Genomic DNA, 12,862 nt, shown 5'->3' on the forward strand with positions numbered 1-12,862 from the left:
ATATTTATTTAAGTGAATAAACAAGCTGTTTTCAGAGGGAACATAAGGTCACCAGAACACTGTTTGAAGCTAGGCAGGTGGCAGGGTCCGCCACATATAAACAAAGTAAAACAGTATGTAACTGTGTTGTCCTTTATGGTCAGTTTGTTTATTAACTTCATACAGTTATGAAAACAGAGAGAGCTTGTTTATTTGGTTTGTTTAAGTGTGAAAAATCAGCAAAATGAAGATTTTAATCTGCTGATTAAAATGTTACCTCAAAAACTACATAATGCACCTTTAAGAGGGAATTAAAGGACATTGGTTTGTGAGTGGTTTAAATATCCAGGCACAAAAATAAATGTAGATTCTTGTCCAGTTTGAATGAATGTCTCATTGATAAGCCCTGAGTCATCTGATGGTGAGTGTGCATCAATCAGCCTGACCTTCACATACTGTAAATGTTGAACTACATTACCTAAAATGCTTTTCGACCTGATTCACAACTTGTAACTTCCAGTGCCTGTAGTTTAAATTTTTCTTTATTTCTCTCTCTTTTTTTCTTTTTTTTCTTTTTCTTTTTTTTTAGTTTTAATAGATCTCTAGTTATCAGCAGTGCAGTTTGCACCCTGGCTGTGGTCTCAGGACGGAGGCAGCACACAGACTTCACGCACCATTCATTTGAAGCACTTATTGAACAGGGCTGGGTCGGTAGTTCCGCTTCCCCTTCGCCATAGCGGAATTATCCAAGGGCCGAAAAGATAGAAGAAAAGTTGCATTGTAAATAGTCGCCGTCACGTTTTTACTAAGTTATTTGTACTTGTCGTGTACCACCACGGCCCCATGAGACAGATGAAGTACTTTTTGACGGATTCACAGACGTTTTCCTGCCCGTCGAGGATCGTCCGGGAGTCAAGTTCTATTCAAGTTTAAGTGGTGTGGAACCTCCGGTGAGCTCCGCCGCTCCTGCGTCGTCTTCGTTAGCCTGCAAGTAAAGCAACCTGCTACCGAACCGTTCGATACTTTGGAGCCTGTTGTAGTGTCGTTTAAACCAACTCTTAGCAATGCTGACTTCTCTGGGGAAACATTATAAGTTTTGTTGGCAGGCTCGGTGGGGTTAGTTAGCTTGAGAGCTTATCACTGAGCTCCTGGGAGAGCAAGCGTTATGGTAGCTTGTCGTGCTAACCTTAGCTAGCTCATCGCTAGCACACTTGTTGGCCAAGTAGTTAATGCTAACGTTAGCTTGCTAGCCGCCCCTGTTGTTGCTCATTTGAAGGACACTTCTGTACAGACAGAACAGTTATACGGGAAGATAATCGGCTGAACATCGGTATGTTGGCATTATTTATCTTAACAAGACACAGTGAAGTGTCCACGTTGTATTTTTCTGTACCATGTGAACCAGCACAATAGGAACTTGGCATTATTCTTTTATCCTCATCTGAGCTACTTTATAGTCTTCTTCAGCTGCGAACTGGAACACAAAGAAGAAACTGCGATTTCTGAAAATGCACTTTACATTTCTCAGACTTATGCTAAGGTCTGAGAGGACGAGTAGTTTGTCAAAATAAGCTGTGGTGACTTTTTTGTTCCGCTATTACCTACTCAAGTGTAACAGTATCTGCTCTCCCCTTCATTAGCTCTTAGTTAGCTACATAGTGCCAACTACTTTCTTCACCCTCTCATCCACTCTTACTGGTCTGTTGTAGTTTATCTGTGCTTTTAATTCTGTCAAAATGTAGTTTTTATTGCTGAGATGAAGGGATGAGACAGAACAGTGCAGGCTGAGTGTTGGGTTAGATTTCTGTCCCATACAATTAAGGCCCAAGATGATTGTTGTTTTTATTGTTGCTGAACTAATTTTACTGATATAACTCTCCAACAGTCCCATATATTGTTGGGCTGCATGATATTGATTCAGAGTAGAAAGAAGTTCCATGTTTATTAAATCACTATTAACTTAGATTCTCATAAATGTCTGATTTTCCTCCAGGTACCTCTTCCTTTCTCTTCTGCTGTCATTTTCGACACATCTTCCCGTGGCGCATGAGCACACCCGTGCCTTGTGTTGATGTGAGCGCTGCCTCGCTCCCCTGTCTGTTTGCCACCCTGTCCATCGTCGCCCACTGTGCTCCCCAAGCCCTTTTAGCCCTGCTAGGCTCCCAACAAACTACAACCTATAGCGATGTGTGATAACGGAGACCCTGAGGATAAACCCCCAGCCCCTCCGGTCAGGATGAGCAGCACCATCTTCAGCACCGGCTCTAGCAAAGACTCGCTCTCAGCCAACCACAGCTCTAAACCTCTGCCGTCTGTGCCCGAGGAGAGAAAACCTCGCAATAAGATCATCTCAATCTTCTCTGGGGCTGAAAAAGGTGAGAGGAAGAGTTTGGTAGGGAACTGTATGAAGTCATTCTTCTGTCGTTGTGTAAATCTAATGAGGTTTTGGTTTCTTTCAGGTGGTCGAAAGAAAGATCGAGACAAAGAACGACCGGAGATCTCACCACCTTCAGATTTTGAACACACCATACATGTTGGTTTCGATGCTGTCACGGGGGAGTTTACTGTGAGTTTGTTCATACTGACACTTTTTTTTAATCTCTCTCTGCCAGTAACCCCTGCTTTTTGACACTTGACTATCAACTTAAACACACATTTACACACCAGTTTGACACCATGTCATCCTTTGTCCAACCCAGGGTATGCCAGAGCAATGGGCTCGACTGCTCCAGACCTCAAACATCACCAAGTCAGAGCAGAAGAAAAACCCACAGGCTGTGCTCGACGTCCTCAAGTTCTACGACTCCACGGGCAACGGACGCCAGAAGTACCTCAGCTTCTCATCTTCTGGTGAGGCCCTGAGTTAACTTGTGACATTAAATTTCTTTAGCTAAAGGGCATCTTAAATACATTTCAAACTCATTGCTGTGTTTGTTGGTAAAAGTTGATTATTAACTTAACATTTTTTCTGTTCTCATAAAGAGGAATTTAATCAATGTGATCTGCTGTAAAACACTCAGTAATCGATCAGGCATTACAATGAACAAAACAGTTCAGCGTGTCAGCCTTGAATCCTTCATGAATACATTGTTCAATCTGTGCCTCTTTATTTTATTCATTCACAGAAAAAGACGCTTTCACCCCCGGGCCACAGTCGGTGAGTATTATAAGACTGGTTAAACTGTTATACAAAGTGTTTTGTCTTATCAAAGGCTAACGGCTTTCTTTTTCACCCTATATTAGCCTGTCAAAAAAGGCACCGAACCCTCTTCTCCAAATATCAAAGCCATTGATGATGATGACGATGATGAAGCTCCCCCTCCTGTTGTGGCACCGAGGCCAGAACATACAAAGAGTGTAAGTCACCAGCTTTAAGTAGACCTGACGGCATAATGGTAATTCATATACAACTAGCTTTCTTTGTGAACTTGAGACGTATTTACTTTTTTTTGTTTGACTTGTGTTATTGTCGTGTGGAGCAGGTGTATACTCGCTCCGTTATTGACCCCATCCCCGCTCCGAGCACGTGTGTGGACGGAGATGTCGCCTCCAAGGCTGCTGACAGACAGAAAAAGAAGGGCAAGATGTCTGATGAGGAGATCATGGACAAACTGAGTAAATAATCTCACAAATCTGTTGTCACAACATAACAGCATTTAAAACCCCACCTGTTTCCTTTACGTTATCTTATTGTTATGTGGCTTACAGGAACCATTGTCAGCATTGGAGATCCCAAGAAGAAGTACACCAGATATGAAAAAATTGGTCAGGGGTGAGTGCAGATCCTCTTGTTGCATGTTAGGATTTAAGTATTTAACTATCTCATGTTATATTGCAATTATAGTAACAATAGGCTCTTAATTTTCTCAACCTTTTCAACAAAATCTGCTCATTTCTTTTGTATCAAGTCCACTGGTTCAGCAGTCAGAAACAGTGTAATGATGCCCTCCTGATTCCTAAAAAGTTTTTTTCTGCAGAATATTTAAATAATAAGTTATTGCTTGATTGGGTTTAAAAAAAAAAAATCTTCAATAAAACCCTAAGTATGATCTGATATAGATCCTAGATCCTCGGTAGAGTGTTTGTTGGTACGTGTTTCTCAGTCAGTAACATACAAACGAAGCATCTTATCATGACTCTGTTAGATGAATCACAGCTTTTGTGTTAAAATGTGACAACATGAATATGTCTGTGTGTAATACTTTTGCAGACATGTTTGAGTGGACTGTTTGTTACAGTGTGCATTGAGGTAAATTGCATATCTCTGTTCTCACAGGGCATCTGGAACAGTATTCACAGCCATCGATGTTGCCACAGGACAAGAGGTAAAGAGTCACTGTGTAATAGATGAGGAAATGTGGACTGACAGGGTACAGAGTAGAGCCATAGATCTCATTACATGACTATGAACACACAACTTACAATAAGCTTTATCAATACAATTTTTTCACAGAAAAAAAAAGCAGAAGTTAAAATGAGACTGTAATGTCTGCAGAAAAGCTGCTACTATGGCCACAAGTGACAGTTCTAACGCTGAAAACTTGCTGTATCAGTAGCACTCCTAACATTAGGTGTAATCAGATTAGCAAAATGACTCAGTGCTGTGAGTAACAGTACACAACAATAGTTATTTAAGTTGGCTAACATGAGCTGACATTGGCTAACAATAGTCATCATAAGTCATACTAGACTGGTAAGGGTGTGTTTTACTTCTTATGAGTTCAACTTTTCATTTCTAACAAGACAAATATAATGTTTCTTCTATGAAACTTTGTCTTGCTTTAAATAAACTGACACATGTTAAATATCAACATCAGTATTTGACAACCTGCCATCTTTCTGTAAAAGCACTTTGTGTACCTTTTTTAAGAGAGAAGTCAATAAGAGAAAACAGTTTTAAAGTCTATAATACATCACACTTATGCAGTCATAATAAAGACAAAGGAAAGAGATGTTTATACTAACATGGTCTCTGGGGTCATTTGTCAAATTTGGGTAATTCTGAATCTCTCTCTCTCTCTCTCTCTCTCTCTCTCTCTCTCTCTCTCTCTCTCTCTCTCTCTCTGTCCGTTTTAAAGGTCGCCATTAAACAGATCAACCTACAAAAGCAGCCGAAGAAGGAGCTGATCATCAATGAAATTCTAGTGATGAAGGAGCTGAAGAACCCCAATATTGTCAACTTTTTAGACAGGTAAGACTCAAAGTAAACCTGCAACATCTAATATTATACATAACAAATCCAATATGTTGTAACAAAAGCATGGATGGACACCAGTGTGTGACGGCATGTATTTGTGTTTGTATGTCAGTTTCCTGATGGGGGAGGAGCTGTTTGTAGTGATGGAGTATCTGGCCGGTGGCTCGCTGACAGATGTGGTTACAGAGACCTGCATGGACGAGGCCCAGATAGCTGCTGTCTGCAGAGAGGTACACTGCATTCTTTACAACTGGATCCATATGAGAGCTATCAAATCTGAGATCATTGTGTGAAAGCTGGACACAAAACTAAATCTTACTTCTAAACAACCATCTCTTCTGCAGTGTTTACAAGCATTGGAGTTCCTGCACGCGAACCAGGTCATTCACAGAGACATCAAAAGTGACAATGTGTTGCTTGGAATGGACGGCTCCGTCAAGCTGAGTAAGTCCTGTACTGATGATATCATGAGCAGCCTGTTTAAACGTCCTTTCAATATAACTGTGTAATTACTCTTATCTCCTCGACAGCCGATTTTGGCTTCTGTGCCCAGATCACTCCAGAGCAGAGTAAACGCAGCACCATGGTAGGCACGCCTTACTGGATGGCTCCTGAGGTGGTGACCAGAAAGGCTTATGGGCCTAAAGTAGACATTTGGTCACTGGGTATTATGGCCATCGAGATGGTTGAAGGAGAGCCTCCCTACCTGAACGAGAACCCACTACGAGTGAGTGACAACAGTTGTAACCCTCTTGATTCTTAAACTGTCCTGTCCTGTTTATTTTAGCCATCTTTACATGTTGTTTATTTACAATTTATGACATGAAGCTCTCCCAAGTTAATCATCTGTACAGTGAACAAATTAATTTCACTAATTCACATACAGCTAGAAGGTCAAAAAGTTGATTAATTGGATCATGCATTTGTTTGTCAGACTTGCGCAAAGTTGCTGAAAAACTGCACTCCTCAAACTGTGATGACTCAACACAGAAGCAGGACAAGTCCCATGAGAGATCACCCTGCTCTCCACATGCACTAACAACAGCATGAGCCAGGTCCTGCACAGCTGACACAGCTGTTGTTAGTTGAAGTTGTCAAGATGCACATATTTCTGTCCAGTTTGGCGGCTTTATCGGCTGATTCATTCTTTGTTTACATATACAAGGAATTGGACCAAAACGCACTGTTGGTTTACAGATCACACTGATTATATCTGGAAATAATGATTTAAAAAAAACTGGCCCCAGGGAGTGTTTCTCTTGATGTGTCCACATTGGATTTCACATACTTCAATTCTTTTGTGAACAGTTATCAGATATCACCTACAGTTTGTCTGTTTTTTTGTGAAGTCAGATTATGCAACTGTAATGAAGTGCTTCAAGGACATTATGGTGGCGATGTGAATGCTGTGTTGGAAAATAGTGTGCAATACAACATAAGTCTTAGTTTTTAAACTGATAAGACTAATTATTTGTTAGACCTGATTCAGTTGCTGCAAGTGGGTTGTTTCCTGAAACTTGGTTTGACAGTTCCTGATGTTCCCTTTTCTGTCGTCTCTTCCCCTTTGGCAGGCGTTATACCTGATTGCCACAAACGGCACACCCGAGCTTCAGAACCCTGAGAAGCTGTCTCCGGTCTTCAGAGATTTCCTCAACCGTTGCTTGGAAATGGACGTCGAGAAACGAGGCGGAGGCAAAGAGCTGCTGCAGGTTATACAACTCTTCAGTCCCCTCAGTGTTTTTTCACTGATCGTCTTTTGTGTTTTGATTTAAATCTACACACAATTCACTGTTTTTTTTCTTTCTCTTATCTTTGTGCAGCATCCGTTCCTGAAGCTGGCAAAGCCCCTCTCCAGTCTCACACCTCTCATCCTGGCAGCCAAGGAGGCCATGAAGGGCAACCGTTAGCTGACGATACAGAGCTACCCTGCCTTCCCATGCTGTGCACAGATACGTGCCAACCATTTAGATTTCGTGCCAGACAATAGGCTGAGAGTGACTCGCCACTCTTGATGCACCAGCCTTATAAGCCCTGACAAACCTCACTGTGAAGAAGACCAAAAATCTAGAGCACAACTCCACCGCTGTCCATATGAACTCTTTTGTCACTCAGACGTCAGAAGACAAGTCAAACTCAAGTGCGTAGTTTCAGAGTCGGGCGTAGTTATTTTGTACAACGAATCTCCTGGTGACTAGTTAGGGCTAGGCTTGTATTTAACTTGGAATGAAGAAGACGCCTAGTTCTACTTAGTTTTTTTTAATCAACTGCCTTAAACAAATGCAAAATGTTGCCTAATGTATTGTTGATTGTGTCAGTGTTTCTCTTCCCATGATTTTTACTACCTTTGTAATTGACCTTTTCAGCTCGTCAGTGTCTTAGTTATTTTGATACTTGAATTTCATGTGTCCCCCTTCTTGTTATATAGTTGGTCTCATTTAATGAACACTCTTGCTATTTCCACATTTGACTCGTGTTTTATGGACATTTTCTCTGACCGGTTTTTATAGGAAACATTTCAGTACAGTCGTCATTATGAACATTTGCTGTGATCGTGTCGTCCTTCGATTGCCACAGCTGACAAAAGACCTACTGTACCAGTTCTTCCCCTGTATCATTAGTCTTCTGATACCAGAGGTGCACCTTACAGGCAAATTTAAATGTTAGATTGACAGGGTTTATACTTTCTTCCTTATTGTTATTAAAAATGAGTATTGTATGTCAAAGTCTGTCCTTTGTGTTCTTCTGGACTAAACAAATGTGCTTTTCCCATGTTGTGTATATTGTGTACTAAATAATAGGGCGGCCATCTCATGGTAGTTAGCAGTCGTAGGCATGGTAAGGGCAATTTGTTGACTGTTTAGTTTTCTCCGTTGAACTACTAACAACTCTGTCTGCACACTCAAATAAATGCAACTGTTTGTGCTTTTGTGATCTGGGTCTAAAAATGATTGGTGTGCAGAAATATCACCGTATCTCAAGCCACACAGGGAAACAAACATGGAACTAGACTGAAAAAAATGATGCAATATAACATCTATAACCCTTTACATGTATATTTCATATTAGTGTTGGCAACTGGTGAACGTGATGAAATATAAGATCAATAATCTTTTATATATTTACTGCATATTGGAAGGCATTTAATATCAGTGTGCGCCTGGGATGTTTTTAACTTTGTAGTAATATGTTGAAAAGCAGTTTTAAAAAATTGACAAAATGTTTTTGTGATTGAATTGTGAGCTTTTATTCTGAAGTCTTTGCCCGGAAGTGTTCCCCTGAGTTCCGGCTGCTGTAACAAGCAGTCAACGGGACGAAAACTGCGGTTCTGTTCTGTTTATCAGGGCTTCGTGTGTAATGGCAGCCCAAATGAAAGACAAAGAAGCCTACCAAAGACTAAACTATCTGTACCAGGTGGGAAGTGAAAAACAAATGAAAAGCTTCTCGGTGTCCGTGATGTCATCGGCGGTAGTCACATGGCTAACATGCTAGCTACCTGGCTAACAACTTTTCTTTACCGGTGTTATCCCTCCACAGGCTGCACATTGTGTTCTTTCGCAAAACCCGGAAAATGTGGAGCTGGCGCGTTTCTACTGCTTCACACAGAAGACCATTGCGAGACGATTAGTCCTCCGGCAGTAAGTTAATTATGTGTCAATATTATCTAGAGGCGTGTACTTCACCAAGTATTGGTTTTATTTTGAAGGCTGAGTCACAGCACGGCCTGGCGCTCTCACGTGATTAATCATTTTGCACATCACATTTTCACTGATTGTTGTTTTACATTGTTGCAAAGGGTTTTATTTATACATGCGCATTTACACGGCTTGATAAAGCTTTTGGGACCCTGATTTTATTTTGAAAGGCTCATAACTGGTGACATTTTAATATTTTTATGCACCAAATGTACCAACTGCTCTCGTTTGATTCCACAAATCACATAAAAAACACCAAAACCAACAATGAGGTGATCTTACTTACAAATGCCTGAGTGGCCACAGCCCGATAAATCATATTCCTATGACCTTTAGAGCTCCACTGTTCAAAAACTATTGAAACAAATTAATGTTAATACTGGCTTGAGCATCACATGTATATGAATCTATAGATAGAAAATATAAAATAGTCCTCAGCAGATGCACTACTTAGAAAGTAATGACCGATGGACTAACATACTGTTGTCTTTGGTCATTTCACAGGATTAAGAACAGGATTAATGAAGTGAATTGTACATTTGATTGCAGGGATCCGTCAGTGAAGAGAACATTATGCAAGAAGTGCTGCTCGTTGCTCATCCCAGGTGTCACGGCTACGACAAGACAGCGAAGTAAGTCAGTTAATCGTGTGTAGTGACAGTCCGGCTACTGATGTTTACTCTCCCCATGTTAGCTTTCATTTCATGTTAAACTGTTGTTCTATGTGCTTCATCTGAACTGAGCTTCTTTTTTGTTGATTTTGTCTCATTAGGGAAAAAAAACAAGACTCGCTTCACGGTCATGAGGTGCCTCAGCTGTGGGCAGAGCAAGACATTACTGAATAATCCAGATTATAGTTTGTGGGTGGACCGTCCCGAGGCTCAGATGGAGCAACAGAAGCAGCCAGGTGACAAAGACTCAACTCAGCACTGTACAGCAGCCTGACAGAGGATTGTTTCCATAAGAATACCATAAATATCTAAATTGTACTCTGTGTTCAGGCATCAGGATTCATGGTGTGAAACCAGGTTTTTTGTGATCAATCTGAATGATTTATTTGGAAGCTAAAAACAATAATGACTTGAAAAGGGCAAACGCTCTGTACTGACTATTTATTCTCTCTCACCCACAGATCCTTCTCGTAAGAATCAGCCGAAAGACAAAAAGTGTGGTGGTTCAGCTCCTTCTTCTAAACCTGCCGCTGCCCCGAGCAGCACCAGCACCTAGCAGCAGTTCCCCTCTTCTCACTGTGAAATATGAAGGACTGATATTTATCCTTTTTGTTTTTTAGCTTTATTGTGTTGCATATCTTCAGTATCTGAGGAGGTGGTCTGATCATTTTTGAATGCAGACTTTTCACTTCTGTACTTTTATTAATTTATTGATTCAGTGAGATTTTGGCCTCTGAGAGATAATTTTTTGTTTTTCTCTTTAAGTTCTTCCGTTTGTCGCCATGTTATTTTTGGTGCTACCAGCAGATGGCAGCATTTGTGTGATGGAGTTAAAGGAAGAACATGTTGGTGGGGGTGTCATGGGTTTTTAAAGGAGAACTTCATTGATACCAATAGTTTTATTAAAAACTGCCAACAACAATGGAAAATGCATTAACTTGACTTTTTTTTTAATTTTACATTTTCTGTACAGGCAACAGTAAATATCTTTTGACTGATAACAATTTGTTGCCAAATACTTTCCCTGATGATTTAAAAGAAAATAAAATGGTTGTAGTTTCTTTTCACATTTTCCTCTTTTCTCCTTTGTCCCCCTTCGGCACTCTGAAACGTGTCTTCTGACTGTACAGCAGGTTCTTGGCAAAGATCCTCGGGATGTGACCCATGTACAGGAGAAGAGCCACTGTCATGCCTGGAAAACAGACATCAAGTGTGTTCACTTTTAAAGGGCTGGTTCAAAGAATGCACATACTTTATGTTCCATCGTAATGTAATTTACCTGTGAAAGAGCCCAGCCAGTAGACCACAGCATACTCTGTGAAGGTAAATCCAGGGCAGTGGAAGGTGAGGCCATAGGCCAGGGATGGATTTATGTAAGCTGAGGTGTAGCCTCTACCTGCATAAAACAACAGAAACATTATGTTGCTGGATGAGTTATACCAAGGTGGAGTCCCATGACATCATAATTTAATGTTATTTACAAGCAGAAACACTGATCATGATTAACAAACACTATCAATGAAATACCATCCAAAGTGGGAGCACTGTGTAGTTTTGAGGGAGACATTTTAATCAGAAGAGAAAGACATTTGTTGAGTATTTTCTTTTATGCCTTAATATGCAAACATTTGTCATGATTGCTTAAACAAACTGACCTTAAAGGACAACACAGTTTCATACTGTTTTACTGTGTATATGTGGCGGACCCTGCCTCCTTTGTAGCCTCACAGAGTGTTGTGGGACCTTATTCTCCTCTTGAGAACAGCTTCTTTATTCACTTATGGATGAAAATCAATATTTCTGAATTTTCATTATTACCTCATTAATATTGTACATATTAATGTGCTGAGTTTGAATATCTTCTCCATAACTACATAGTGCCTCTTTAATGAACGATACCCTATTTTCTTCTCTTATATCCCTTCAGTTTTCTTTGCCAAATTCATAAAGAGATGCATGAGTGGTGAGTCAGCTAGATGTTGCAGGGTGACCGTGACTGCAGATCCCAGATGATACTGTGCATTCACTGATCAATAGCAAAATGGGAAGGTGTCATGTTGCCCCTGATATCCCAGTGAGCTTCCATATTTTTGTGTTTTAAAGTTGTAAAATGAAAATTGTATTTGTTACTACACATTTTTTTTCTTTTTGAAATGTGTATTCTTTGTTAGTTTTTTAGCCTTTTGGTTGTTGAAAGAGGGGCCTGGTTCACCTCAAACTTACCTGTGTGGGACAGGAAAGTGAGGAGGACAGCGATCAGGGGCACCCGGATCAAAGCGGATCTGCGCTCCAGGTTTAAGTGGATCAGATGAAAGACGAGCGCGCAAACACACTCTGTGAAAAACCCCTGAAGCAGAGAGACTTGCAGGGAGGTGCTGCACTCTCTCGCCATCAGGTTTTTGATCATGTGCATGTCTGTCAGCTCCAGGCCCCAGTAGTATCCAGCTGCAAGGAGGCCAAGGAAGGCCCCGAGGAACTGGGCTGCTACAGCAAGGAGAGTGGGCAGGGTGGTGGCCTCCAGCTGCAGGAACTTTAGCAACACCAGGTTGGTGTTCCCTGTGGCATTGCCACAGATCACACCCTGGGTCAACAGCACCACAAACAGCATGGTCACAGTCACATCAGGGCCCAGGCCTCCAGCCCACTCACCCACCTCCACAATGGTCTGCACCTCCAGCCGACATGCCACCAGCATGAAAGCAGAGGCGAACTCTGTCATGAAGCTCAACCTCGGCCATTTCCTGAGGAGCGTTCGAACTGAGGCTGCGAAGACCACGACGGCCACGAAGTATCCGAGAGATGCGTTGAGTCCAGACATGGCTCACGTCGGCCGTCCCCTGCTGTTCCTGTTCAAAAAGAGATGAATGAGGGGGTCTGACTGAACAAGCCTGCTTTCTGTTTGACAACGTGGCACATGCAGAGACACATTTCTTATCAGAGACACGTCAGGTTCGTTTGCCACAACCACCTGCCAAAATACACATGGGCCTTTGCAAGGTCAGGTCAGGAAGCAGGCCTTCACTCACGGGTGATGTATCATCAGATCCTCTCTGCAGGATAACTGTAAATGTTCTTCTTCCATGCAAACAAAAACAAACACCCCACTGGATTATATAAAGAAAGCAGTGCTTGACTTTGAATACAGAAAGGCTCCAGTAAACTAAACAATTTCAACCTACAGCATAATCCATGGTGTTGGTTCTCTATCACTGCACCTCCATCTATCTTTTATGCCTGCACTGACTCTAAAATGCCTGCGTCATCATCCCTAATGGAAACAGCCATCAGTGCCAAACACATCAGACGGTCCAGCAACTAAACTA

General features: G+C 41.4%; 3 protein-coding genes across 5 annotated transcripts; 2 read left to right on the forward strand and 1 right to left on the reverse strand.

The window, feature by feature from the left end:
• Window positions 1-627: 627 nt before the first annotated feature.
• Window positions 628-8,107, forward strand: pak2b (p21 protein (Cdc42/Rac)-activated kinase 2b). 3 transcript variants are annotated; one of them, XM_037114936.1, is made up of 15 exons: window positions 628-970; window positions 1,973-2,354; window positions 2,439-2,545; window positions 2,679-2,829; window positions 3,105-3,136; window positions 3,223-3,336; window positions 3,462-3,594; window positions 3,688-3,751; window positions 4,256-4,304; window positions 5,058-5,170; window positions 5,289-5,406; window positions 5,521-5,620; window positions 5,707-5,903; window positions 6,748-6,885; window positions 6,997-8,107. In XM_037114936.1, the coding sequence occupies exons 2-15, from the start codon at window positions 2,165-2,167 to the stop codon at window positions 7,081-7,083; spliced, it is 1,593 nt and encodes a 530-aa protein (XP_036970831.1). In that variant the 5' UTR covers window positions 628-970; window positions 1,973-2,164; the 3' UTR covers window positions 7,084-8,107. The 3 variants fall into 3 exon arrangements, with proteins under 3 accessions (XP_036970831.1, XP_036970830.1, XP_036970832.1); XM_037114935.1 differs by having other exon boundaries at window positions 628-929; XM_037114937.1 differs by lacking the exon at window positions 628-970 and adding an exon at window positions 986-1,309.
• A 318-nt stretch (window positions 8,108-8,425) lies between these two features.
• rpp21 (ribonuclease P 21 subunit) lies at window positions 8,426-10,468 on the forward strand. Its single transcript, XM_037114940.1, has 5 exons — window positions 8,426-8,587; window positions 8,711-8,811; window positions 9,418-9,500; window positions 9,641-9,775; window positions 10,001-10,468. Exons 1-5 carry the CDS (start codon window positions 8,531-8,533, stop codon window positions 10,093-10,095), a joined length of 471 nt encoding a protein of 156 aa, XP_036970835.1. The 5' UTR covers window positions 8,426-8,530; the 3' UTR covers window positions 10,096-10,468.
• On the reverse strand, window positions 10,424-12,456 carry aqp12 (aquaporin 12). Its single transcript, XM_037114939.1, has 3 exons — window positions 11,763-12,456; window positions 10,819-10,935; window positions 10,424-10,731 (listed from the first exon to the last, which is right to left on the reverse strand). The coding sequence occupies exons 1-3, from the start codon at window positions 12,355-12,357 to the stop codon at window positions 10,604-10,606; spliced, it is 840 nt and encodes a 279-aa protein (XP_036970834.1). The 5' UTR covers window positions 12,358-12,456; the 3' UTR covers window positions 10,424-10,603.
• Window positions 12,457-12,862: the final 406 nt, after the last annotated feature.

This window comes from Acanthopagrus latus, chromosome 11, assembly GCF_904848185.1.
Source record: "Acanthopagrus latus isolate v.2019 chromosome 11, fAcaLat1.1, whole genome shotgun sequence".
NCBI classification, from domain to species: Eukaryota; Metazoa; Chordata; class Actinopteri; order Spariformes; family Sparidae; genus Acanthopagrus; species Acanthopagrus latus.